Consider the following 26,901-nt stretch of genomic DNA (forward strand, 5'->3'; position numbering starts at 1 on the left):
ATTTGCCAGGTGGGAAGTGGTTAAGATGCATTGATGTCCTCATTTGGTCTCGGCATCCCTAAGCAGTGCATGTAGATCATAGCTAGTGGGTAGGGCAAAAGACTTCAGTCCTGATTCAAGCATTGACCTTTCTGTTAAGAGGAATTATGCAAGTATCTATGTCTATCTAAAGGAGTGGGCATTCCTAGACAGACTGAACTAGGTGACACACAAATGCAATGCTGAGCAACAACGATTTAAAAATTGAAAATCTGATCAATAAAAAGGGGGGGGGGGGGGGCAGGGACAGGCGTTAGCAGAAGTTGCTAGATGATGAAGGAGATCCTCCAGCCAGGAAAAGATAATTGCTCTATCTGCCTTATTGCATCTTCTAATGCACACTTCAAGAAGCTCACAGTGTGCAGTGAAATCAGAGTAAGCCATTTCAGTACAGGAGAGAAGCCTGTACAACTGTGGTAAGGCTGGAGTTCAGCCTTAAACACCATAAAAAAGGTTGATTGCTGTGTGCCTTTGAATAGTAAATATGTTTATTAGGTAATCTGTCACATAAATTAAGCAGCCGCCTAATTTTATATTTGTTAATGAGATATTTTCCAATCTACCATAATAGTAGTCTAATATATCAAACGACAGTTTGGCAGAATTCCCAGTATGCTACTACAGAAACTACAGTCAGAAATTGTTGTCACAGTAGTTATTTCATAACATCAAAGCTCATGTGGGAAATGTGCTGGAATCAAAACGCAGCGAAAGTAGGAGGGATGTACTTCACAAGCGCCTACACTGTGTCACAGTCACATCGTTTAACAACACAATAAACTGAGGAAACCAGTCTGTTAAAGTCAGGTATGGGTTTAAAAGGATCCTTCATACCAGTGATGTGGTCTGCTGGGTACCTATTGCATTCTTCTACTCCCTGCCTAGTCCCTGGCTGTGTTCCTCACTCTGTAGTTGTGGATATACTTCTCTCCTTCCTGTTGCATTCTCATAATACAAAATATATTAGGAGCCAATTCACACCAGGTGCGGTGGGACTGCATTGGGCACCCTTGCCAGGCACAGTCCCAACCAATGATAAGGAAAAAGCCTTGTTCTCTATTGGGCTAATGCACACCACTGTGCTGCGGTGGTTTGCGCTGGAAAAACGTTGCAGCATGCATAACTTATTTTAGTGCAGTGTGGTGTGACACAATCCATGCAACGCACTGTACTGCGGGCAATAGAACTTAAAGATGCATTCTAGATATGGTAAATTTTTACATAGTTACATTGGTCCGGCACGAAAGCTAGAAATCACAATAGGAGTAGACTCCACTAATCCACTGCTCCACTTGCTTCAGGGTCCTGTGCTGCGCAGATGACCATCTGCATTCTCAATACAGGAGCTTGGTCACTCAGCGCAGGACCCATTCAGAGAATGCTTTGCATTTTCTAAAATTAATGCAAGGCTTTATTTGATTGGATGAGGTGGAGAGTAGGGATGAGCTTCGTGTTTGAGTCGAACCCATGTTCGACTGGAACATCGTATGTTCGACCGTTCATCGAAATACGAACGTTACAGGCCATTCGCGCCAAATTCGAGTGGCGCGTCACAGCCCATAATTCACTGCGGCATAGCAGTGCATTGCTGGCTGATGATTGGCCAAGCATGCACTATGACCCGCATGCTTGGCCAATCACAGCGCGCAAAAAACAGAGAGCCATAATTGGCCAAAGCCAGGGTGGCTTTGACCACTTATGGCTCAGGGGGTTTAGTACACTCCCCACATTATAAAAGGCCGCCTGCAGGTCAGCCTTGTGTAGTGTGTTGCGGCGGTGGTTAAAGACAGACAGAGAGAAAGAGAGAGAGAGAGACAGTGTCATTTTTTCTAGGTAGATAGAGCAGGCAGGCTAGTCAGTTAAAGTTACAGTGTGTAGAGGATATATATGCATCCCAGGTGATGTACATATATTTATACACTGTATAGTTTAGCTAAATCAGCTATTCCTAATTTACTGGAAGGCAGGTGATTGTGCTAGCTGCAGTATTCTCACGTGGTGTATTGCCTGTGTCTCTGCAGTGTGCACCATAAAGCTACGTGGTGTGTGTACTGCCCGTGTCCTCTGCAGTGTGCACCTAAAGCTACTTGGTGTGTACTGCCTGTGTCCTCTGCAGTGTGCACCATAAAGCTACGTGGTGTGTGTACTGCCCGTGTCCTCTGCAGTTTGCACCTAAAGCTACTTGGTGTGTACTGCCTGTGTCCTCTGCAGTGTGCACCATAAAGCTATGTAGTGTGTGTACTACCTTTGTCCTCTGTAGTTTGCACCTAAAGCTACTTGGTGTGCACTGCCTTTGTCCTCTGCAGTTTGCACCTAAAGCTACTTGGTGTGTACTCCCTGTGTCCTCTGCAGTGTGCACCATAAAGCTACGTGGTGTGTCCTGCCTTTGTCCTCTTCAGTTTGCACTTAAAGCTACTTGGTGTGTACTGCCGTGTCCCCTGCAGTTTGCACCTAAAGCTTTCCTCCTCAATGATCATGCTGATAGCTTGTAAGAAAATGTTTGGCTCTGGGCACCGCCACCAGTGGCTAAGGCCCAATTTTTCTGCCCCTGTTTAACAGGGGCGTGTAATTACAATTTGTGATGTAATAATTTGCAGCAGGCTCATTGCTGCGCTCCAACTAGAGTATCTGTGAGGGGTTGCAGTGTTGTGGCACCAGCACCAGCACCACCACCAACAACAACAAAGGCCCAATTTTTCAGCCCCTGTTCAACAGGGGCATGTAATTACAATTATTGCTCTAATATTTCACAACAGAGCCCATTCCTGTGCCCACCAAGAGTAACTGTGAGGGCTTACAGAGTTGTGGCACCAGCGCCAGCACCAAAGGCCCAATTTTTCTACCACTGTTCAACAATGGCATGTAATTACAATTCTTGATATAATAGTTCACACAGCAGGGCGTTCCAGCGCCCACCAAGACTAACTGTGAGGGCTTACAGTGTTGTGGCAACACCAACACCTAGGGCCCAAATTTCTACAGAGTATATACGGAAGGTCCCTACTTTCAAACATCCAACTTACAAACGACTCCTACTTGCAAACGGAAGGAGACAACAGGAAGTGAGAGGAAATCTACCCCTAGGAAGGGTGTGTCCTGTCCACTGATGCTTTATCACCAATCCCTGTTTCACTAAAAAACCCACATTTTCAAAACATCATTTGTCATTGGGACAGAAAGTGAATTGCAATCTTCTGAACAGATGCACACAGATAGCAAAACAAATGTTACAGGGGTGATAACCCTTCTCAATGTTTTCAGAAAAGCTTAAACATAGATTTTATGGCTGGAGCTACACTTTAAAAAAGTACCAGTTCAAAGTTACAAACATTCTACTTAACAACAAACCTACAGTGCCTGTCTTGTTTGCACCGCCTGTATAATGCTGTTCAAAGTATATAGGGCCAAAGGGGCTTGTAATGACCTGGGTGGAGTGGGGGGAAACCCATGCTATTTTTCTAATGATTTTCATCCATATTGCAGGATTTAAATTACTTTTTCTTATAGTAATCTCATTTTGTGCAGGGACAGTTCTAAACACGTGGCACTTCACAGGCATACAATAGACACCCAGCAGGTACGATATTTAAATTAATTTAAATAATTTAAATTAATTTAAATAATTTAAATTAATTTTTCATTTTTTTTTCACTTTAAGCATCATTAAAATCACTGTTCCAGAAAAAATGACCGTTTTTAAAACTTTTTTTCCATTGATACATGTTCCCTGGGGCAAGACCCGGGTTCTCAAACCCATTTTTTTCCGACAATAACTTGCATATTAGGCTTTAAAATGAGCACTTTTAAATTTGAACGTTTGAGTCCCATAGACGTCAATGGGGTTCTAAATGTTCGCGCGAACGTTCGGTCCCTTCAAAGGTTCTGGGGCAAACCGAACGGGGGGGGGGGGGGTGTTTGGCTCATCCCTAGTGGAGAGCATGATGCCATTGTCTCGCTCAGTGCAGGACAGGAAAGCAAGTGGAGATCACTGGAGTAGCACTGTCTACTTCAGTGATTTACAGCTTCCAGGGGCATTGGCTAAGTATTGTATAAGCTGGTCCAAAGTAACTATGCATAAAATATCCATATTTGGAAATCCTCCATGATCTCCAGTGTACTGTTTATCAAAACCAGACTTTTGGGTAGACTAACTTCTAAAGCCCAACTCCAGCCTAAACATTTTTTTTTTTTTAGCTCTGGATATATTGTAAAAGCAACAAAATACTGTATTTATCGGCATGTAACACGCACAGACGTATAACACACACCTTCATTTTAAGAGGGAAGTTTCAGGATTTTTTTTTTATTTTAAATAAAGAACTTGAAAGAAAAAAAATGGTCAGTGCCCATCAATGCAGCCCATCTGCAGCCTCAAAATTGCCAATTAATACAGCTTGATCAATGCCCATCTGCAGCTTCACAATTGCCCATTAATGTAGCTTGATCAATGCCCATCTGCAGTCTTACAATTGCCCATCAATGCAGCTTGATCAATGCCTATCTGCAGCCTCACCATTGCCCATCAATGCAGTTTAATCAATGCCCATCTGTAGCCTCACAATTGCCTATCAAAGCAGCTTGATTAATGCCCACCTGCAGCCTCCCCATTGCCATGAATGCAGCCTGATCAATGCCCATCTCAGGGAGGGGGGCGGGATGAGCGCCGTCAGATTACATACAGGAGAATCTCATGCAGATAGCAGAGAAAGGAGAGATCAGAGCGGAACCAAACTTGGTGCTTTTGATTAAGGTTAGTCCAGACTATGGTGGGATATACTTTGTTAATGTTTTTAATATCTGAGGCTTACAACCACTTAAACCTTGATAATTAAAAAGATAATTTTTTGATGGCTAGCTTGAAAGTGTTACAGGGACCCCTTTTGTACTACTGTGCTGTGTGTTCCCCTCACATCCTTCCAGTAGAGATGAAAACATCAATAAAAGCAAAACAAACATTCTAACCCTTCCCTGTATTATCCAACACTAAAAAGAAAACTAAAAAACAAACAAAAAAACGAAACAATCAGTTTGTCTACAATTGGCCATTATGAACCATAGACAAAGTACAAGCACTGGGAAGCATACATCACATCATACCTGCATTTAGAAGAGGCAGATTGTCCATCCCATTTAATGTTTCAGGTGACGAACACTCACACACTAAAGCACACTGCAAAGACAAGAAAATAATGCATTTCAGACAATATTTTAGTACTCCTCATTAGGTAAAACAATTTTTGCAATTATCGATCTCTGTAACAGGAACCATGAGTATTTAAATGATCTTCATAGAATGTTTGCCCAAGGCCCTTTCAACTAATCATGTGTGGCTATCCCCCAAATGTCAGAGACCAAGAGATTCTCTGCAACTATATCCAGGACACATATGAACACACATGCAATTAAAAAGATTCCTCCAATTGTCTCACAAAACATATGGGTACTGAACACCTGTCTGGATAACTTTTATCCGTCTGATTTGGACTTCACAATGGATAGTCGAGCATCCTCTAGGTGGGGCTTCATGGCATAAAATGTTTGCACAGTAAAGCAGTTTCTAAGAGTGTCATCATCAGTATGTGACCCGTTTGACATGTGGATTCACTAGTGTGTAGATGAGTTTCTACGGTCAGCACCTAGTGTGCCCTGCAGTGGAAGAATAATCAGAGCTTTGGAAGTGGTGGAATTTATGCAAATCTTCTAGCTCTTGTTTCAAGCCTGCGAAACACTGTATATAGTATAGTGGTCTGCACTACACCATAACCTGGGGATAAGAGCTCAAGCACCATGGGAAAGATTTAAAGAGTGCAAGCCCAGCACTTACTGTGGCAAGTAATTTCACACTCCAGGCAGGATGCAAAAGATAAGACCTCATATCAGCTTCACCCTCCACAGTAGGCATATCCACCAAGGGGTCTTCAGGGAAAGACCACATCCCTGGATCTGTATAGCACTTTGTGGCTAACTCAACATCATGCACCATGTGCCAAGGTGAGCACCAATGCACAAATCAGTGCCTGAAGCAACATTATAGGCCAGCCTTGCATCTTTATCCAAGCAGGGTCAAGGCATGATCTTGCAAGACTCAGCCAAACAGTCATCACTCCAGAAGCTGCAGGCAGAAGGAGGTGGCTATGGTGAGGCCAAGAATCATAATGGAAAAATTGCAAGGAAAAAGCTCCATAGATAAATGTCTCTCAGTAAAGAGAAGGGGTCCTTAACCTAAGGGCCTAGCAAAAACTGAAGCTAGCTGGGAGTAGAATGAGATATATAGTGGATGTCCCTGCACCTTTCGTATTTGCCAGTGTCAAATCACTTGAAGTGCCTATATAGCCAATGGTTAAAGAATAAAGATTCTGTGCTCTCTACTGCAGAGGTTCTCAACCCTGTCCTCAAGTCCCCTCAACAGGCCATGTTTTGAGAATTTCTCTTAGATAAAATAGCTGTCCAAAATACCATGCCATTGACTCTGATTTAAAGGGGTTGTAAACCCTCATGTTTTTTCATCTTAATGCATCCTATACATTTAGGTGAAAAAACACCTGGCAGTGACTGCCCCCCAACCCCCCCCAATTTACTTACCCGAGCCCCGTATTTGCCTCGGCAGGGACGCACTGTTCCTCTCTCCACCGGGTCCCGGCTCTTGACTGAATCGATTGATAGCAGTGCAGCCATTGTCTCCTGCTGCTGTTAATTTAAATCCAATGACACAGCGGGTGGGGCCGAGTCCGGCATTCGTGTCTATGTATGCAAATGCTGGACTCGGGAGCATGCCTACAAGTTAACCCCCCGGGAGAGCGCTTCTCCTAGAGGGGTTATCTGATGCGGGGAAGTGACGCAATAGCCGATGAGGGACCCCAGAAGACGAGGTTCGGGGCCACTCTGTGCAAACGAGCTGCACAGTGAAGGTAAGTATGATATGTTTGTTATTTAAAACATTTTTTTAACTAGCCTATACAATAACTTTAAAGCACCTGTACAAGGTAAAGGAAAACCTGAAAACATGGCCTGTTGGGGGTACTTGAAGACATGGTTGAGAACCACTGCTCTACTGTACAACTAAGAAATTGCATTTTTATCCATAATAATCAATAAACTCACATTCATCATTTGTACATCTTAGAATATAAAATCATCTATTGACTACATTTTCATTATGTCAATAACCTTGTTAATAGAGAATGGCAAAGTGAAAACTCAAAGCAACCTGACAAATATGTTAGAGACTTTATTCAGTAAATACATTGGATTTATTTTACCACTTTAAGACTAGAGGTGACAAACCTTCATAACTGTGATAAAATGTGCAATAACTTAAATCTGCTCTGCACAGTTTCTAGCAAAATGAGGTGCACACTATTTTTCAGATGGTTTGTGCCTGTGTACACATACACACAGGGGCAACAGCCCCTGGCACAGCCCTGATCAGATGGTTAAAAATATTTTAGAATGTGATTTTGACTTGCTTAATGCATAACATATTTTGAGTAATCAAACAGTGCAGTTGTGCCAAAATTAAATTTCTTCAGTCTTACATTACTCACTCAGTCTTTACATCAGCTTTATTTAATCTCAGCCAGATTAAAAAACAGCATTTTACAGGGTCGCATACCTCCAAAAGTCTGTGCTGCAAAACTACCTCTCTCAGTTTCATTTATCATAAATCACATTAAAACATTTAAGACAAGCTTAAATCTAATTGGTCTTGACCGACTTCTTATTACTGACTACATAAGGTTTGCCGTATGTGAGAACTAGAGAGGAGTCTGCAGTGGGCGTATTTGAGAATTCATCTCTTGCATCACTAGCAGGGGTTAATTGTGGAATTAGCCTTCAAAATAATGGACATTTCTCGCCAAGGAATCTATTCAGTAGGGATGCGCTTTATGTTCGAGTCGAACATGAGTTCTACTCGAACATTGGCTGTTCGCCTGTTCGGCGAACAATTTGGGGTGTTCGCGGTAAATTCGAAAAGTCATGGAACACCCTTTAAAAGTCTATGGGAGAAATCAAAAGTGCTAATTGTAAAAGTTAATATACAAGTTCTTGTCATAAAAAGTGTTTGGGGACCCAGGTCCTTCCCCAGGGGACATGTATCAATGCAAAAAAAAGTTTTAAAAACATCAGTTTCGGGAGCAGTGATTTTAATAATGCTTAAAGTGAAACAATAAAATTGAAATATTCCTTTAAATTTCATACCTGGGGTTGACGAAACGCATATGTGTGGCCTAGCTGAGTGGAACGTCATCACGCATTGTTTACGGAGATGCGCAACCACGGAGCCTAGCAGACAGGAGAGGATCAGAGGAGACGCCACTTTTCCTTCACACTTACATATACCGCGCCATTTTATGTACATAATTGTAAAAGCAATTTACTTTTCTATTAAACCCCCTTCCAAACTGTATTATGCTATGGGGTCTTCCTTTATTTCTCATTTTATGAGAGTCTGAATTATCAACTCACCTCTTGGAGCGAGTGCATTTTGGAAATACACCTGGGCCCGGATTCAGAAAGGAGATACAACGTCGTATCTCTGAGTCCGGCCGTTGTATCTATGCGCCGGATTCATAGAATCAGGTTACGCATAGATATCCCTAAGATCCGACAGGTGTAAGTGACTTACACCGTCGGATCTTAGGCTGCAATCTCACGCTGGCCGCTAGGTGGTGCTTCCGTTTGTATACGCGAGGAATATGCAAATGAGGAGTTACGCCGATTCAGAAACGAACGACCGCCCGGCGCTTTTTTTACGTTGTTTGCGTTCGGCATTTTCCGGCGTATGGTTCCCCTTGCTATATGAGGGGTATGTGCGGCGTATCCTATGTTAAGTATGGCCGTCGTTCCCACGCCGAGTTTTGAATTTTTTACGTCGTTTGCGTAAGTCGTTCGCGAATACGGCTGGACGTAATTTACGTTCACGACGAAAGCATGACGAGTTGCCGGCGCATGTGCAGTTCATTCGGCGCAGGGACGTGCATCATTTAAATTATACATGCCCCCTACCCACCGAATTTGAATTCCGACGGGTGGATTTACGCTACGCCGGCGCAAATTTACAGGCAAGTGCTTTGTGAATAAAGCACTTGCCTGAAAAAGCGACGTAACGTAAATGAGATAGGTGAGCGGATCTTTAGATCCGCGTAACCTATCTGAATCTAGCCCCTGGAGTTAGTCTGTTCGGGAAGACTATAAACATCCCTGTGCCTGATTTGACCGCTGTAACCACGGTCACTTATATGTGGTAAGTAGACTGCATCTCACGATTTGGGTGTCCTTTTTGGTGGAAGAAGACTTTTCTCCTTTCCTTTTCACCTCCATTTGATGCATATCACCATTTTTGGACTTCTTTGTATTCACCTTAATTTGATGTGGATCATAATTTATGGACTTTATTCCTAACAGGAACTTTATGTCACAGTTGTTTGTTTTTCACTAATTCATTTCATTTGGGTTTGGTTATATCATTATTCACTTAGCGCTGTACCTTGTTTTTATATTGTTTGTTTACTTTTGGTATTTTAGGAAATTGGTACTGGCAGCTTATTCCCTATATTAATTTTGGGGAAATTTTTCACATATTTTTATTTATCTATATTCGTAAGCACAGTGTTTTTCCTTTTTTGGAAAAAGTTTTTTTTACAGGGTGTCTAAAGTATGCATGTAAAGTAGCAAGTGTTTCCCGTGTTTAGAACTGTCCCTGCACAAAAGAAAAAAAGTAATTTAAAACTACTCGTGGCTATTCACGAATTGTCGGTCCCAGCAATACAGAGAAAAGTCATTGAAAAAAATGACAGGGGTCCCCCCCGGTCCTTTACCTGGTATGAATATAAAGGGGAACCCCTGCCGGTTTTTTTGGGGGACTTATCTGTATTGCCTGGAGCGACTGTTCATTAATAGGCGCGAGTAGTTTTAAATTATTTTGTGCAGGGACAGTTATAAAAACTGGAAACATGCGCTACTTTACAGGCATACTTTAGACACCCCCCAGGTACGAAATTTAAAGGAATATTTCACTTTTAGCGTTATTAAAATTACTGCTCCTGATAAAACGGCCGTTTTTAAAACTTTTTTTGCATTTAAACATGTCCCCTGGGGCAGGACCCGGGTCCCCAAACACTTTTTAAGACAATAACTTGCATATTAGCCTTTAAAATTTGCACTTTTCATTTCTCACGTTCGAGTCCCATAGACTAACGGTGTTCGAATGTTCGTGTGAACTTTTGGTCTGTTAGCATGTTCTGGATGCAAACCGAAACGGGGGTGTTCGGCTCATCCCTACTATTCAGTAATATTGTTTTTGTATACAATATGCCACCTTTATTTCATAAAATATATAACTATACAGTATACCTATCACTAACCTTCTTTTCTAGTCTATACACTACAGTAGGTGAACCCGATTTTGTGTCAATCTCGCTCTCTTTCTCGGCGAGATTGAGCACCTACGAGCCCCATCGCGGGAGCCAGCGCCGAGCTGCCTTGCCGCGATGGAGACAGAGCCGTCATAGAAGCGACGGGAGATCCGACTTGGATTCCCGCCAATTCTACACGTGTGCGGCGTTTGTTATGAATCCTGAGGGGGAAGTCCCGGCCGGATTTTAAATAAAAATCCGGCATGGGTCCCCCCACAGGAGCATACCGGGCCCTTAGGTCTGTTATGGGTTGTAAGGAGAGCCCCCCTACGCCGAAAAAAACGGCGTAGGGGGTCCCCCTACGATCCATACCAGACCCGTATCCAAAGCACGCTACCCGGCTAGCCAGGAAGGGAGTGGGGACGAGCGAGCGCCCCCCCCCCCTCCTGAGCCGTACCAGGCTGCATGCCCTCAACATGGGGGGGTTGGGTGCTCTGGGGCAGGGGGGCGCACTGCGGCCCCCCCACCTCAGAGCACCCTGTCCCCATGTTGATGAGGACAGGGCCCCTTCCCGACAACCCTGGCCGTTGGTTGTCGGGGTATGCGGGCGGGAGGCTTATCGGAATCTGGGAGCCCCCTTTAATAAGGGGGCCCCCAGATACCGGCCCCCCACCCTAAGTGAATGAGTATGGGGTACATCGTACCCCTACCCATTCACCTGCAAGAAAAGTGGTAAAAACACAAATAAACCACACAGTGTATTAAAATATTTTATTAGTCTGCTCCGGAGGCCGCCCCCTGTCTTCTTTATTAGCTCTTTTACCAGGGGGGGCTTCTTCTTTGACGTCTTCGGGTGGGTGGGGGCCGCCGTCTGGTTCTCTTCCACCGCCGGGAGGGGTGGCTTTTAAAAAAGCCCCCACCCCCCCGGCGGGTTTCCTCCGGCGTCTTCGGCGGGGCTCTTCTTCTTCCGATATCCCGACGGGTCTTCTCCGCTATCCGGGGGTTCTCGCCGCTCTCCGCTGTTGACTCGTCGCACCCCGGTTCTTCGTCTCGCAGTCCAGTCCCTTCTTCCGTGCTGTACGTCTTCTTCCGTGCTGTGAGTTCTTCTTCCGCGCTGTGACGTCATGTTCTTCACTTCTCTTCTTCTCCCGATGTTGACTCGCCGGTCCTCCTCCCCTGTAGGTACAGAGCATGATGGGACTGTGAGGCCTATATAGGTCCGATGCAAGGCGCGCATCCGTCATTTCAGCGAGGAGGACCGGCGAGTCAACATCGGGAGAAGAAGAGAAGTGAAGAACATGACGTCACAGCGCGGAAGAAGAACTCACAGCACGGAAGAAGACGTACAGCACGGAAGAAGGGACCGGACTGCGAGACGAAGAAAAGGGGTGCGACGAGTCAACAGCGGAGAGCGGCGAGACCCCCCGGATAGCGGAGAAGACCCGTCGGGATAGCGGAAGAAGAAGAGCCCCGCCGAAGACGCCGGAGGAAACCCGCCGGGGGGGTGGGGGCTTTTTTAAAAGCCACCCCCCCGGCGGTGGAAGAGAACCAGACGGCGGCCCCCACCCACCCGAAGACGTCAAAGAAAAAGCCCCCCCTGGTAAAAGAGCTAATAAAGAAGACAGGGGGCGGCCTCCGGAGCAGACTAATAAAATATTTTAATACACTGTGTGGTTTATTTGTGTTTTTACCACTTTTCTTGCAGGTGAATGGGTAGGGGTACGATGTACCCCATACTCATTCACTTAGGGTGAGGGGCCGGTATCTGGGGGCCCCCTTATTAAAGGGGGCTCCCAGATTCCGATAAGCCTCCCGCCCGCATACCCCGACAACCAACGGCCAGGGTTGTCGGGAAGGGGCCCTGTCCTCATCAACATGGGGACAGGGTGCTCTGAGGTGGGGGGGCCGCAGTGCGCCCCCCTGCCCCAGAGCACCCAACCCCCCCATGTTGAGGGCATGCAGCCTGGTACGGCTCAGGAGGGGGGGGGGCGCTCGCTCGTCCCCACTCCCTTCCTGGCTGGCCGGGTAGCGTGCTTTGGATACGGGTCTGGTATGGATCGTAGGGGGACCCCCTACGCCGTTTTTTTCGGCGTAGGGGGGCTCTCCTTACAACCCATAACAGACCTAAGGGCCCGGTATGCTCCTGAGGGGGGACCCATGCCGGATTTTTATTTAAAATCCGGCGGGGACTTCCCCCTCAGGATTCATAACAAACGCCGCACACGTGTAGAATTGGCGGGAATCCAAGTCGGATCTCCCGTCGCTTCTATGACGCGCTTGCTGGGATGTGCTGTCACTATTCCAGTGAGTGCAAGATGTCGGCGAGATCTCGGCACCATGTCGCCGAGTATCAGCGCGACGCTGTCGTGCTAAAAGCACAATATCACAAACACCTACTGTAAATCCAATCCCTATATTTTATTGGGAGTCTTTCCCAAAGTTCAAAAATCTCATAAACTTCACTATATACTTAATCATGAATCAAAGTGATTTCGTGTGAAAAGACATATTTTCAAGCAGGTGTAGCAAAATATGATCATTTATTATCGTCTGTAATCTAATTGCTATGCAAATTGACTTAGCCAGTGAGAAATATTTTTAAGATTTGTGCTCAAGAAGAACATTTTACCTATTGATAAAAACACAGCTGGAGCATAATTTTAGATATTCTCCTTCTGTAGATATTCAGGTCTGAATAATTCAAATCAAAGTAACATTTGACAGTATAATAAGGAAATTAGCACTTTTTTACTCATTTACAAAACTGTCAAATATTTGACACCTGGGCAATATTAATGTAGAATAATAAAAAAAGGACCAGTCAAACTGGAGAAATACAACCATGAAAACATGATGTTGAAAAATCTAACAAAAGGCAGGACAAGGATTTATCCCCCAAAACTGATGTTCCAATTGTGTGTGACATCTGTGAATTTAATAACTAGCATCTACCAACTTTTAAATTAAACATGATGTTTAAAACATTCATTAACAGATGTCAGTGACAATTGTATATTAAGCCTAGGGTCACATCTATGCGGCTGCACCCGATGCAATTTTCAGGCAAGTTTTTCCGTGCATTTTGCATTTTTAAACTAGCGTCTTTTAAGCATTTTTGCATGCAGTTTTCATGCATTTTGCGTTTTTTCCTCTTTAAACACACTGTATATAGCTGGTTGCTAAGGAGGGGGCCATAAAGCCAACCACTGTGTCCTTAGAAACTCATGAGTCATCAGCTGTCAGCAGGGTTCTTTTCTTTGCGAAAACAAACAGGTTTCCCCCCAGGTCATTCAGGTCTAGTATTGATTCACCAAGGACCCACCCCACAAAAAAGAGATTTTTAATACAGCTTACCTGTAAAATCTTTTTCTTGGAGTACATCACGGGACACAGAGCGGCATATTCATTACTATATGGGTTATATGGAGTACCTTCAGGTGATGGACACTGGCAATCTCAAAAACAGGAAGTGCCCCTCCCTATATAACCCCCTCCCATAGGAGGAGTACCTCAGTTTTGTAGCAAGCAGTATGCCTCCCAAAATGGTCCCCAAAAGAGGGGTGGGAGCTCTGTGTCCCGTGATGTACTCCAAGAAAAAGATTTTACAGGTAAGCTGTATTAAAAATCTCTTTTTCTTTATCGTACATCACGGGACACAGAGCGGCATATTCATTACTATATGGGATGTCCCAAAGCAATGCTTACAATGAGGGGAGGGAGAACATCTTCCTAAGACAAAATGATTTAATTTAGAGATATACTCAAATCATAATAAATCCAACTTAGTTGAGAAAAAATACATTTTTAAATTTAACTCAAAAGGGAGCCCCCCGGAATCCGAGGGTCTCAAACTGCAGCCTGCAGCACTGCCTGCCCAAAGGCTGTATCCGTATTCCTTCTTACGTCCAACTGGTAGAATTTTGTAAACGTGTGGACAGAAGACCAGGTTGCCGCCTTGCAAACTTGAGCCATAGAGATCTGGTGGTGTGCTGCCCAGGAGGCGCCCATGGCCCTAGTAGAATGAGCCTTTAATGATAACGGAGGAGGCAACCCTTTCAAACCGTAGGCCTGAGTGATTAACTGTTTAATCCACCTCGAGATGGTGGATTTTGCAGCTGCCTGCCCCTTCTTGGGCCCATCCGGTAAAATGAACAACACATCTGTTTTCCGGATCTTCTCTGTAGCTTTAAGATAGGCCTTCATGGCCCTGACAATATCCAAGGTATGCAGCAACCCTTCCTTTCTGGAAGTAGGTTTAGGAAAGAAGGATGGTAATACCAAATCCTGGTTTAGATGAAAACTGGATATAACCTTTGGTAGGAAGGAAGGATGAGGGCGGAGAACGACCCTGTCCTTATGCAAAATAAGATATGGTTCCTTACAGGATAAGGCTGCCAGTTCCGATACTCTTCTGGCGGAAACTATGGCGACCAAAAATACTAACTTCATTGTCAGTAAAACCAAAGGAATTTCAGCCAACGGCTCAAAAGGTTGTTTCTGTAAACTTGACAGAACAAGATTTAGATCCCACGGACAAAGCGGGGATTTAACTGGAGGATTAATACGTAAGACCCCTTGAAGGAAGGTCTTAACTAGCGAGTGGGTGGCCAGCGGCCGCTGAAACCACACTGACAAAGCTGAAATCTGTCCTTTGATTGTGCTTAATGCCAGTCCTTTATCCACTCCTAGCTGGAGAAAACTTAATACTCTATCGATGGTAAACTTGCGAGAAAGCCATTGCTTGGACTCACACCAGCCTACATAGGCCTTCCAGACCCTGTAATAAATCACCCTAGAGACCGGTTTCCTGGCTCTGATTAGGGTAGAGATTACTTTCTGAGACAGACCTCTACCCCTGAGAATCAGGGATTCAGCTTCCAGGCCGTCAAATTTAGATGCCGTAAGGCAGGGTGGAGGATCGGACCTTGCGATAGCAGGTCTGGCCGTAGAGGAAGAGTCCAAGGGTCTCCCACTACCATCTTTAGGATTAGTGAATACCATGCCCTTCTGGGCCATGCTGGAGCTACCAGGATGACTGGTATGTGCTCCACCCTGATCCTGCGCAGCAGGCGGGGTAGTAACTGGAGCGGGGGAAATACATAAAGTAGTCTGAACTGATGCCAAGGGCAAACCAGCGCATCGGTTCCGCAGGCCATCGGATCCCTTGAGCGGGATATGAACCTGTCTTCTTGTTGAGTCTTGATGCCATGACGTCCACGTCCGGCACTCCCCATCTCCGGAAAAACTACAGAAATTTCGCCTAGTGTCAGAGGAGGAAATCAGAGCTATCATCTCAAAACTGAAACCAACCAGTTATCCTGATGACCCCTGCCCTGCCTGGTTCATTCAGAAGCATGTAGACACTCTGATTATTGACATCTGCAGAGTAATTAATTTGTCCCTCCGCTTGGGTATAGTGCCTTCTAGATTCAAGAGAGCAATCATACTCCCATTATTGAAAAAAGTGTGCCTGGAACCCACGATACTTACCAACTACCGCCCCATTTCTCTACTGCCTTTTCTATCTAAGGTCCTGGAGCAGGTTGTGTTTACCCAGCTGCAGGAGCAGTTTGAGTCACACGGTCTGTTCCATGACTGCCAGTCGGGATTTCGACCCGGTCGCGGTACGGAGATGTCTGCCCTAGATATGAGGGAACGTCTGCTGGGTGTCCGCGATGCGGGGGGGTCCGCAGCCTTGGTGCTGCTGGACCTCTCTGCGGCGTTTGACACCATTGACCATTCTATCCTTCTCTCTAGAATGCAATCCTTATTTGGCTGTGAGGACGCAGTGTTAAATTGGATTAGATCTTTCCTGTCAGAAAGAACACACTCCATAAAAATGGAGTCGTACCGCTCAAATACCCAGTCATTGACCTGCGGGGTACCTCAGGGCTCTGCCCTTTCTCCCTTATTCTTTAACTGCTACATGCGCCCACTTGCCGACCTCATTACCAGCTATGGTCTAGGCTGCCAGATCTATGCGGATGACACACAGATCTTGGCAGACCTTGCAAGTGGACCTAATATGCCTGAGCAGCTGAATAAGGGATTATCTAACATCCAACAATGGATGGACTCAAACAGGCTAGGCCTTAACGCCGACAAAACTGAGCTTTTGCTGATCGGCCCACAAGCCAACTCTACCTTTTTACCTGCCTGGCCATCCTCGTTTGGCCCTGCCCCAACTCCAGCTAAGCAGGTAAAAAATCTGGGTATAATTTTTGATGCTGAACTAAGCTTCGTACCTCACGCAAAATATTGCATAAAATCAGCCAACTATCATCTGCAATTATTACGGAAAATTAAGAATCTCTTCACTCAGCACAACCGTATGATCTTAGTTCATGGACTTATCCACTCTAGGTTAGATTGTTCTAATGTTTTCTTTCTAGGGCTCCCACAGAAGTGGATAAAACGATTGCAGATTACACAGAATCATGCTGCAAGACTAGTCACAAACTGCCCAAGGCGGAATCACATCTCCCCGGTGCTTAAGAATCTACACTGGCTCCCGATAGCAAAACGGGTTGAGTTCAAGGCACTCTGTCTGGTGTTTCGGGCCTATTGGCAACTAGGTCCGATGTACTTATCGAATATGACACAACACTACTGTCCACCCAGAGAGCTTCGCTCGACTGACGCCCTGTTAGCAATTATTAAATCTAGTCGATCAGCTTCAAAAGGTGGCCGCCGGCTCCAAACACTGGGGAACTCTCTTTGGAACCAGCTCCCTCATCAGCTCCGAGCATCCTCCTCCTTGATGGCCTTCCGTAAGGGCTTGAAAACACTTCTTTTTTCACAAGCCTACAGATAGAGACTTGGCCTTCCAAGCCTTTAGCAGGACGCTGCCTTAATCCCAGGCTGCGGTCCATGGTCAGGGAGTAGGGATAGGCTTTTTGTGCCCTGACACCCCCCCCCCTCTTTTACTTAGATGTCCTAGCTTTTTCTTTTTGCTCTTGGGAACTGGATACCCCCAGCTTGTTGGTAAGCGCTTAGACGCGAGTTTCACAACTCGCATTCGGCGCTCTATAAGTATTTATTCCAATCCAATCCAATCTCTGGCAGAGTGTCTGAAAGACCTGTGGATGTAGAGACCATTCCCCCGGCAACAGAGTCTGGCGACTTAAAAAGTCCGCCTGAAGGTTGTCCACTCCTGGAATGAATATCGCCGATATGCAGGGCACATGAGCTTCTGCCCATAGTCGAATCAAGCTCACCTCTCTCTGAGCGGCTTGACTCTTGGTTCCCCCTTGGTGATTTATGTATGCCACTGCCGTGGCATTGTCCGATTGAATTCTCACCGGGAACCCCTGCAACTTGGACGTCCAAGCCCTGAGGGCTAGTCGAGCAGCTCTGAGCTCCAAGATGTTGATGGGCAACTGCTTCTCTGGCTTTGCCCAAGTGCCTTGGCGAGTGCAACCATCCAAAATTGCTCCCCAGCCTGTTAGGCTGGCGTCTGTGGTTACTATCTTCCAAGCCACTGGGCTGAAAGACTTCCCCTTCAGTAGATTCTGAGGGTCTAACCACCAACACAGACTTTGTCGGACTCTTGATGAGAGCGGCAAAGGGATATCTAAGGCCTGTGGCCTCCTGCTCCAGGCTGACAGGATGGCTGCCTGCAGGATGCGAGTGTGGCTCTGGGCGTACGGTACCGCCTCGAATGTGGCCACCATCTTGCCTAGTAACCGCATACATAGGCGAACAGTTGGTTCCTTCTTGCTTAGAACCAGTAGAATTAATTCCTTGATGGCTTTGACTTTTATCAGAGGCAGAAACACCCTCTGTTGTTCTGTGTCTAATCTCATGCCGAGATATTCCAACTGCCTTGTGGGCTGGAATGCTGATTTTTCTCGATTTAGGACCCAGCCGAACCTCTCGAGGTACTGAACTGTGAGGGCCACTGCTTGTTCCAAGCCAGGAGAAGAGTGATCTATGACTAGGAGGTCGTCCAGGTATGCTAGGATTGTGACCCCTTGAATCCTTAAATTGGCTAGGATTGGAGCTAGGACCTTCGTGAACACTCGGGGGGCCGTAGCCAACCTGAAGGGAAGCGCCATGAATTGGAAATGACGTAGAGCCACCGAGAAGCGTAGAAATCTTTGATGTGGCTGGTAAACTGGAACATGAAGGTAAGCATCCTTTATGTCTATGGATGCCATAAAATCGTCCTTCTGAAGTGCGGCAACTGCCGACCGCACGGATTCCATCCGAAATGAGCGGACCTTTAGGTATGCATTTACCATTTTTAAGTCCAAAATTGGCCTGACATCGCCGTTGGGCTTTGGGATAATGAATAGGTTGGAGTAGAAACCTAGCCCCTGTTCTTGGACTGGTACCTCTACTATTACCTCCTGAGAGAGTAGATGATTCAATGCCGCTATTAATGCGGCTCCCTTCTTCGGATCGTTTGGTACTCTTGACTCCTGAAAATGAGGAGGAGGAAACTTTAGGAAGTCTAGTTTGTAGCCTGTAGCCACGGAGGACCGTACCCATTTGTCGGGAATGCTGGCCTCCCAAACCTCTGTAAAGAGACGCAGTCTTCCCCCCACCTTCGAGGGTGGGGGCGCCCCTTCATAAGGCCGGCTTGGGGGCTGGCTTTGCTGGCTTGCGAAACCACTGCTTCTTGCCTGCGCCGGCCTGTCCCTGCGACTTGTTAAAATTTGATCTTGCAGGAGGCCGTCGATACTGTTTGGTATTGGAGGGCCCCTGCCCAGGGGAGTACTGTCGTTTAAACGCAGGCCCCCGAAACTTCTTCTTGGTGGGCAAAAGTGTACTTTTTCCGCTTGAAATGGTCTGGATGTATTTGTCCAGGTCTTCTCCGAAGAGTCGTCCTCCATGGAAGGGGAACCCTACCAGGAGCTTCTTGCATGGGGGCTCTGCCTCCCAGCTCTTTAACCATAAGAGTCTTCTCATATGGATAAGGGATAACGATAAACGTGACGCTTGCTGGATCGAATCCTTAATCGCATCTACCGTAAAGCGTATGGCCCTAGGGACGTCCGAAAATTCTTCTGCCTGCTGGGCAGGAATAAGTTTAAGCATCTGCTTAGCTTGATCCGATAATGCTTGCGCAACCCCAATTGCAGCCACAGCTGGCTGCACTACTGCCCTTGCAGTAGTGAAGGAGGTTTTAAGTAGCGTTTCCAAGCGTTTATCAACCGGATCCTTGAACACCTGTATGTTTTCTACAGGGCATGTTAAAGATTTGTTAACACATGAGATGGCTGCGTCTACAGCCGGGGCTGCCCATCTCTTGGAAAATTTCTCTTCCATAGGATATAAGGCAGAGAATCTCTTTGGTGGTACAAAGATTCTATCTGGCTTGGCCCAATCTTGGAACATAACTTCCTCTAGTAGAGGATGGATCTGAAAAACCGCATTGGTTTGAGGCGCTCTTAGTGAGCCCAAAGCTGAGACCGTTGATACTTGGAGATCTGGTACTGGCAAGTTGAACGTCCTATGGACCAAGTCTGTTAAAACTTGAACCCACCAGCTCTCCCCTTGGGAGGCTGCGCCAGACTCCTCCGTACCCGGATCCTCGATCCCTGAACCTACTTGGTCCTTGTCCAAGAGGTCTTCCCATTCCTCTGCGGAAGGGACCTCCTCATCTGAGGGTTCACGCTCGGGCGACGGAGATCTATTCCGTTTTCTGCCCCGCATAGCCTTGGCTATCATTTTTTCCATTCTTTTTTCCATCTCCTTTAGAGAGGTGGACAGTACCTCGTCCGTGACCACCCTAGGGTTGGACTGACCCGTGCCAGCTCCAGCCCCAGATCCCGATGGTCTCACCAAGGCTCCTTCTGGGGAAAGTAGCGGTAAGACTTTGTCCGAGACCCCGGACCCTCTGGGGGAATCCCCACCTTTTGTACCCTCCGAACCAGATGCCATGGTACAATACCGAGGTACGCCCGCTACTTAATGGTGTTTGGGAAAATAAATAGTTGTTGCCCACAAACCCTTTCTGGGGAAAAAAATGCCTTTCCTTAATAATCTTGGTTTGTTTTTTTTTTTTTGTTTTTTTTTAAACCAAAGAAAGAAAAACCATTCTGTCCCCCTTTAGTAGTATTTGCCAATAAAAACTGCTGAAAAGAAAAAGAAACCCTATCTTTAGGGTGAAAGACAGTCTTTTTGAAGACTGTAATACTCTTCTTTGGCCACTGTGTGTCCTCGGCGCCCCACTCTGCCGCTCTGGTCCTTCCTCTCTCAGTTCCAACACATCACTGAGCCGGGAACTCTTTTGGAAGGGCCGCCCCTTCCTTTAACCTACGGGCCCGCCCTTCCCCTTCAAAAAAAACGGCGCCAAACTGCGCCCATATCACGGGGACGCGCGCGCCCGCCGGCGGGGGGGGGGGGAGGCCCACACGAGGAGGTCAGAGGCTGATCCTGCCGTCCAGGCCAGGATCCACATAGCGGCATTTATTTTTCTGCAGCAACCGCCTGGACCTCTCTGAGCAGGCTTGCAGGTAAGAGCATTCACTCTCTACATAAGAAACCTCAATAGATTCCCAGGGGCTTCTCTTAAAGAGAATTGTCACTATACACACAGGCCCTTTTCAATGCTACTAGCACCAGTTGCAATACTACCAGGGAGGTCACAATTATGGGGAATATACACATATAGAGTCATCCTATCTTAAGATATGTGACTCACCTTGCCAGATGCAGCGCATAAACCATAGGCATGTCCCGCTGTGACCTTCCCCCAGACAAAACCTGCTGCGAACCAAGTTCCGCAAGTTTCCCCTCACTTACCTGCTCCATGCCGCAGGACTTTGCACAGCAAGAGGTCCAATCTTCCCCCATCTCCGTGGGGCGTCTAGACCTTCAGGCCCTGGGTTCCTATGAAGGATCCACTGTCCTGGGCCCATATAGCACCCTGGCAACAGAAACATTAGGCCCCCAAAGGTTTCTAAGTTCTGGGCCCAGAGTCCAGCTCTCTGTGACAGAAAGCATTATGGGCTATACCCCAATGGTTTGGGGTCCGGTTGCTGACCACTTTAGCACTGAGGCCTTTGGACAGAACCGGTTAGCCCACCTTAATCCCAAGGATGTGGAGGCAAGCTAAACCATGACCAACACCTAAGACACTGGCGTAAAAACTGAGGTACTCCTCCTATGGGAGGGGGTTATATAGGGAGGGGCACTTCCTGTTTTTGAGATTGCCAGTGTCCATCACCTGAAGGTACTCCATATAACCCATATAGTAATGAATATGCCGCTCTGTGTCCCGTGATGTACGATAAAGAAATCCATATCAGACCCTTATCAGAGCATACTGCCCAGCAGGTCAGGAAAGAAAGGGGCCCAGCGCCCCCCACCCCCCCCTGAACTATACCAGGACGCATGCCCTCAACATGGAGGGTGAAGAGGGAGGGTGGGTGACATCACCCGGAGAGCATGCCCCTTTTGTGACCACGGGGAAGGGGCCGGCTCTCCGGGTGGCCCCCATGCTATAAGAGTCGTCAGAGAGCGGGCAACAAAAAAACAGATGAAGACATAAACTGAACAAGAGCGCATTTTTTTTTTAAATAGCGGGAAACTGGCGACGAGGAAGAAGACAGTGGTGGCAAGAGACCGCGGGAAGAGATGGCTAGAGAAGACAGGGCTATTAATAAAGGAATTATCAAAAAAAAAATGTATTACATTTCACTGCTTTTTTGCTGAATGGGTAGGGGTATGATGTACTCCTACCCATTCACATGGGGGGGCTTGGAAAGGGGGGCTTCCAGATTAAGATAAACCCCCTGCCTGCAGACCCTGACAACTACCAACATGGGGGCAAGTTACTCTGGGGTGGAGACCCAAAGCCCCCACCCCCCATGTTGAGGGCATGTGGCCTGGTATGGTTCAGGAGGGGGGCCGCTCATTGGTCTCCTCTCTTTCCTGACCTGCCGGGCGGCATGCTTGGATAAGTCTAAAAAACTGCAAAATGCACAGCAAATCGCATATGTGTGAACATAGGGTAAGATGATCAGAAGCTTTAGAGATATAAGCAGCTAACTTCAGGTACATTTTACTGTAAAAGTCGAGCTTGGCCCCATTCTTTCCAACCTGCCAAGGCTTTCTACTGACCAAGAAGTTCACCTGTCACATTAAAAGAACAGAATACTTTAGGGAGAGGAGACATCATCAACATTTGCTAGAAAAAGCCCAAACCTGCAAATATGTTCAGCTGCTTATATTTCTGGGTATACTGATTGTTTTTAAATGCTTTCTTTACCAAGGTCTTGTTCACAAACACAGAGGCCTGTAAATAATAAATATGCCATTTTTTCTGGCCTCTCTAGCCTCTAGGTCAGGGGTCCTCAAACTTTTTAAACAGGGGGCCGGTTCACTGTCCCTCAGACCGTTAGAGGGCCAGACTATAGTTTGGCCCTCAACGTAATTTCAGGCCATCATTGCAAGTCCCCCCTCACCGTCATTTCAGGCCTTCATTGAAAGTCCCCCCTCACCGTCATTTCAAGCCATCATTGCAAGCCCCCCTCACTATCATAAATTCAAGCCATCATTGCAAGCCCCCCTCACCATAATTTCAAGCCCCCCTCACCATCATTTCAGGCCATCATTGCAAGCCCCCCCTCACCATCATTTCAAATTCAAGCCATCATTTCAAGCCCCCCCTCACCATCATTGCAAGCCCCCCCCCTCACCATCATTGCAAGCCCCCTCACCATCATTGCAAGCCCCCCCTTCACCACCATCATTGCAATCCCCCCCTTCACCATCATCATTGCAAGCCCCCCCCTCACCATCATCAAAAAAAAAAACGTTGTTTTTTACAAGCCGAAAAATTATCGTGTGAACGCGGCATAAGATGTTCATTACCTTTTGTCCTTGTTCGTCTGTCGTGATGTGATCCGCTTCTCCATTCTGTATCTCCCCCATCTTCACCAAACTCACTTCAATACTCCCAATTTTCTTCCCACCATTTAAGGTTCTGTAAGAGAAAAATCATGAAATAGTTATATATATATCCAAGACAAAAAGATAAACTACAAAAAGTAACAAGAAAAATACATAACTTTTTGTTTGAATACAAACACAATATTCTCAGTATTTTCTGTAAACAGGTATTATTGACAGAAAGCTGTAAATCCTGGCCACGATTTGAAATCTTTGCTTGCATATAAGTGACTTTTTGAAATGCAATAATAAAATAAAACCAACCACTGTTATTTGTTCGGTTTACGAAAACTGTTCCCAGGCTCAGCTTTTTTCTATTGTCATTGCATTTAATCCAGGACACACAAGCATCTAGACTAACAGAAGAGGATTAAGCAGGTAATCATTCCGGAGACCGTCCCTTTCCCAGAAATAAGGAACCACCTCAGTTTGGCAGAAGACCAGCAATTACCTACAAGGTACGTAACAGGAAAACTACCAACTTAAGAATCCAGCTGGTTACTTTCCAGCTGAGAACACTGTAAAATATCATACAATACATAATTATATAGCTGACATAGTGGTGTTGACTTGCTAAAGGCAATTTTTTTAAATGAACACTTTCATTTTGAGCAACATTATAATGTGATTCCTGATGACATCGGGTACAAAGCTGCTAGACTGCTATTTATAGCCTCATTGAATGTTATCATCGTCAACAATAGGGATACTTACCCATTACCTATTTTATTATTGTAATCACTAGCTCTCCAATCAATGTGACTGCACTGAGACGCCAATGCATTACAGCATCCGATCTGTACATACGGCATTCATAACAGTCTGCACAGTAACAAGTTGCTACAATTACATTGGATATTAGTATCAATATCTAAAACTATACATTACTAGATGATATACTGGGAATCTCTCTCACCCTGAACAACCACTGGGATTGTTTTTACTATTATATGTATAGCCTCGTACACACGATCGGACTTCCATCCGACTTTTCCGTGGATTTTGGTCCGAAGGGCGTTGGCCGTGAACTTGTTCTGCATACACACGGCACAATACTGAAGAAATGGCAGCACTCCAAGATCCATCAACATTGTTATTTAATAGCCCAAGTGTTACAAACAGTTCAAATGGTAGACGCGTTTCACACAAAGATGTGCTTATTTATTACTATTCATTGTTAGTAATTAGTACATCTGTGTGAAACGCGTCTACCATTTGAACTGTTTGTAACACTTGTGATGTTCACCTATTCTATAAGAATTTTTTCAAAACACCTTCAGACCAGTCATAACTCATAAGCCCCGTACACACGACTGTTTTCCTTGGCAAAATCCTTTAAGAAAAATGCTGGCAGAACATTTTTGCCGAGAAAAACGGTCGTGTGTACATGCTCTCTTTTTTCTCGTCGGGAGTCTCAATTTCCTTGTCGGGCTGGTTTACAACGAGAAACACGTTTGTGTGTATGGTTAGAAACCCGCGCATGCTCAGAATAAAGTTTTAGGCGGGAGCGCACCTTCGGTAAAAGTAGCGTTCATAATGGAGATAGCCCATTCGTCACACTGTAACAGACTGAAAAGTGCGAATCGTCTCTCACCAAACTTTTACTTAACACGCAGTAACATGAGATTAGCAAAAGCAGCCCCAAGGGTAGCGCCAATGGAATGGAACTTCCCCTTTATAGTGCCGTCGTACATGTTGTACGTCACCGTGTTTGAGAACAACAAGATTTTGTCTTGACAGTGTGTATGCCAAGAAAGCTTGACAAGATTCTCAACAAGCCTGTCAAGAAACTCGTAGAGGAAAACAACGTTTCTTTTACGACGAGATTCTCGGTCGTGTGTACGAGGCCTTATACTCTTAGGCCTCGTACACACGACAGAGTTTCTCGGCAGAATTCACCGAGAAACTCTGTCAAAAGACGGATTCTGCCGAGAAACTCTGTCGTCTGTACAGTTTTGGCTCGATGGAGCCGCGAGGAACTCGACGAGAAAATAGAGAACATGTTCTCTATTTTCTCGTTGTCCTCGTTCTTCTATGGGAAAAAGTATATATCGGGTACTGTGTATATCATCTATACTGTAGTTTTTGTATATATATATTAAATTCTGTCAATAAAAAATATTGAAACAAAAAATAAGAATTTTGATGGATTTTGGAGTGCTGTAATTTCTTCAGTATTGATCGTATGCAGAGGCGAGCCGAGGCAGGCACCTGTGATATCATTAGGCGTCCTGTCTCACCTGGAGCAGCGAGTTCTTTTGTTTGGATATACACATGGCACAACATTTTCAGCCAACATTCACCAAACCACGTGTTTTTTTTCCAGCTCTTTAACGCCACGCATTGGCAACTTCTGCTATTGTTGTCTGAAGTTTAGCATTGGTTCTGAGCATGCGTGTTTGTACTTTGGATTTTAGCTGGACGGACTTGCGTACACATGTTCGGATAAACCGACGTAACAGATTTATTGCCCAATAGTTGGTGAGCATGAACAGCTAACTTTTGTTGTCGTTATTTCAGCCAATAATTGTATGATGGAGCATACACATGGTTGAATTATCCGACACAACACGTTCATCAGACAATTATGGCCATAAAATTGGATCGTGTGTACGGGCTTTAGTATGTTTTGTGCCATTTTCAATTTTGGAAGGTATTGACATATCTACATGGATGTCATTCCATACAATCTTTTTAACAACCTTTTTCATTAAACTTTGTCTATACTATGCTGCCTGGTCATATGTGTGCCTACTTTTGCAGTGTGTAACTTACAGCTACTCCTTTTTCTTTCATTTGGTTCCCGCTTTGGCATAAACCACACCCAACCGGTGAGTCAGCGAGTAATAAACTCCTCATACTTCCGGTATTTTTTACCCAATTCTTTATATTCAGTAATTCCGGAGATCATCCTTTTCCCAGAAATAAGGAACCACCTCAGTTTGGCAGAAGACCAGAAATTACCAACAAGGACGTAACAGGAAAACTACCAACTTAAGTATCCAGCTGGTTCGACCAGAATCATGAATATAGCGTTGCTTTACAGCTGAGGACACTGTAAAATACCATACAATACATAATTATATAGCCGATTTAGTAGGGTTGACTTACTAAAGGTAAATAGGCTGCTCATTTTGCAAGGGAATTTTCCATAGCATAGTGAATAAGGTAAAGCTCTTCTGACTTGCATCATCTAAATCATGTGCATGTATCATGTATGTGTCTTAATTTTATTTATTTTTTGTGGGGGGTATTTTGACTACATTTACTAAGCTAAGACAATGTTTCCCAAAGTAAACACCCTATCTGACTTTAGTAAATTACCACAGGGACAAGAAACATTTGAGCCAACCAAAATAAGATTCAGCAAGCATATGAACCATATGAAGTTTCTACAGAACATAGCATACAAGGCACTTCCAGGAGAATTCCCATAGGTAACAGAAGTGTGCGTCTAAATTCATTGTCCACATACTACCTCTACAAAACAATCGCTGTGTTTACTTCCTTTTAGGGTTGACACAAAGAAATAGCATAACATAACAAGGGCATATATTCTATGTATTAAAAGAGCTGTCCCCTATCAAGGAAGATATCACCTAGT

General features: G+C 45.4%; 1 protein-coding gene across 7 annotated transcripts in view; it reads right to left on the reverse strand.

Moving 5' to 3' along the window:
- Nucleotides 1-26,901, reverse strand: part of INPP4B (inositol polyphosphate-4-phosphatase type II B) — an 877,589-nt gene that overhangs the window by 346,237 nt on the left and 504,451 nt on the right. For 6 of the 7 annotated variants that reach the window (XM_040331418.1, XM_040331408.1, XM_040331402.1 and 3 more), the window contains 2 exons: nucleotides 23,220-23,331; nucleotides 5,137-5,209 (listed from right to left, as the gene is read on the reverse strand). In XM_040331418.1, coding sequence (XP_040187352.1) covers nucleotides 5,137-5,209; nucleotides 23,220-23,331 — 185 coding nt within the window. Of the gene's footprint in view, nucleotides 1-5,136; nucleotides 5,210-23,219; nucleotides 23,332-23,561; nucleotides 23,727-26,901 lie in introns of those variants that run through there. The other variant, XM_040331448.1, reaches the window with a different exon arrangement.

The sequence above is a fragment of the Rana temporaria genome, chromosome 1, assembly GCF_905171775.1.
Source record: "Rana temporaria chromosome 1, aRanTem1.1, whole genome shotgun sequence".
In the NCBI taxonomy this organism is placed as follows: Eukaryota; Metazoa; Chordata; class Amphibia; order Anura; family Ranidae; genus Rana; species Rana temporaria.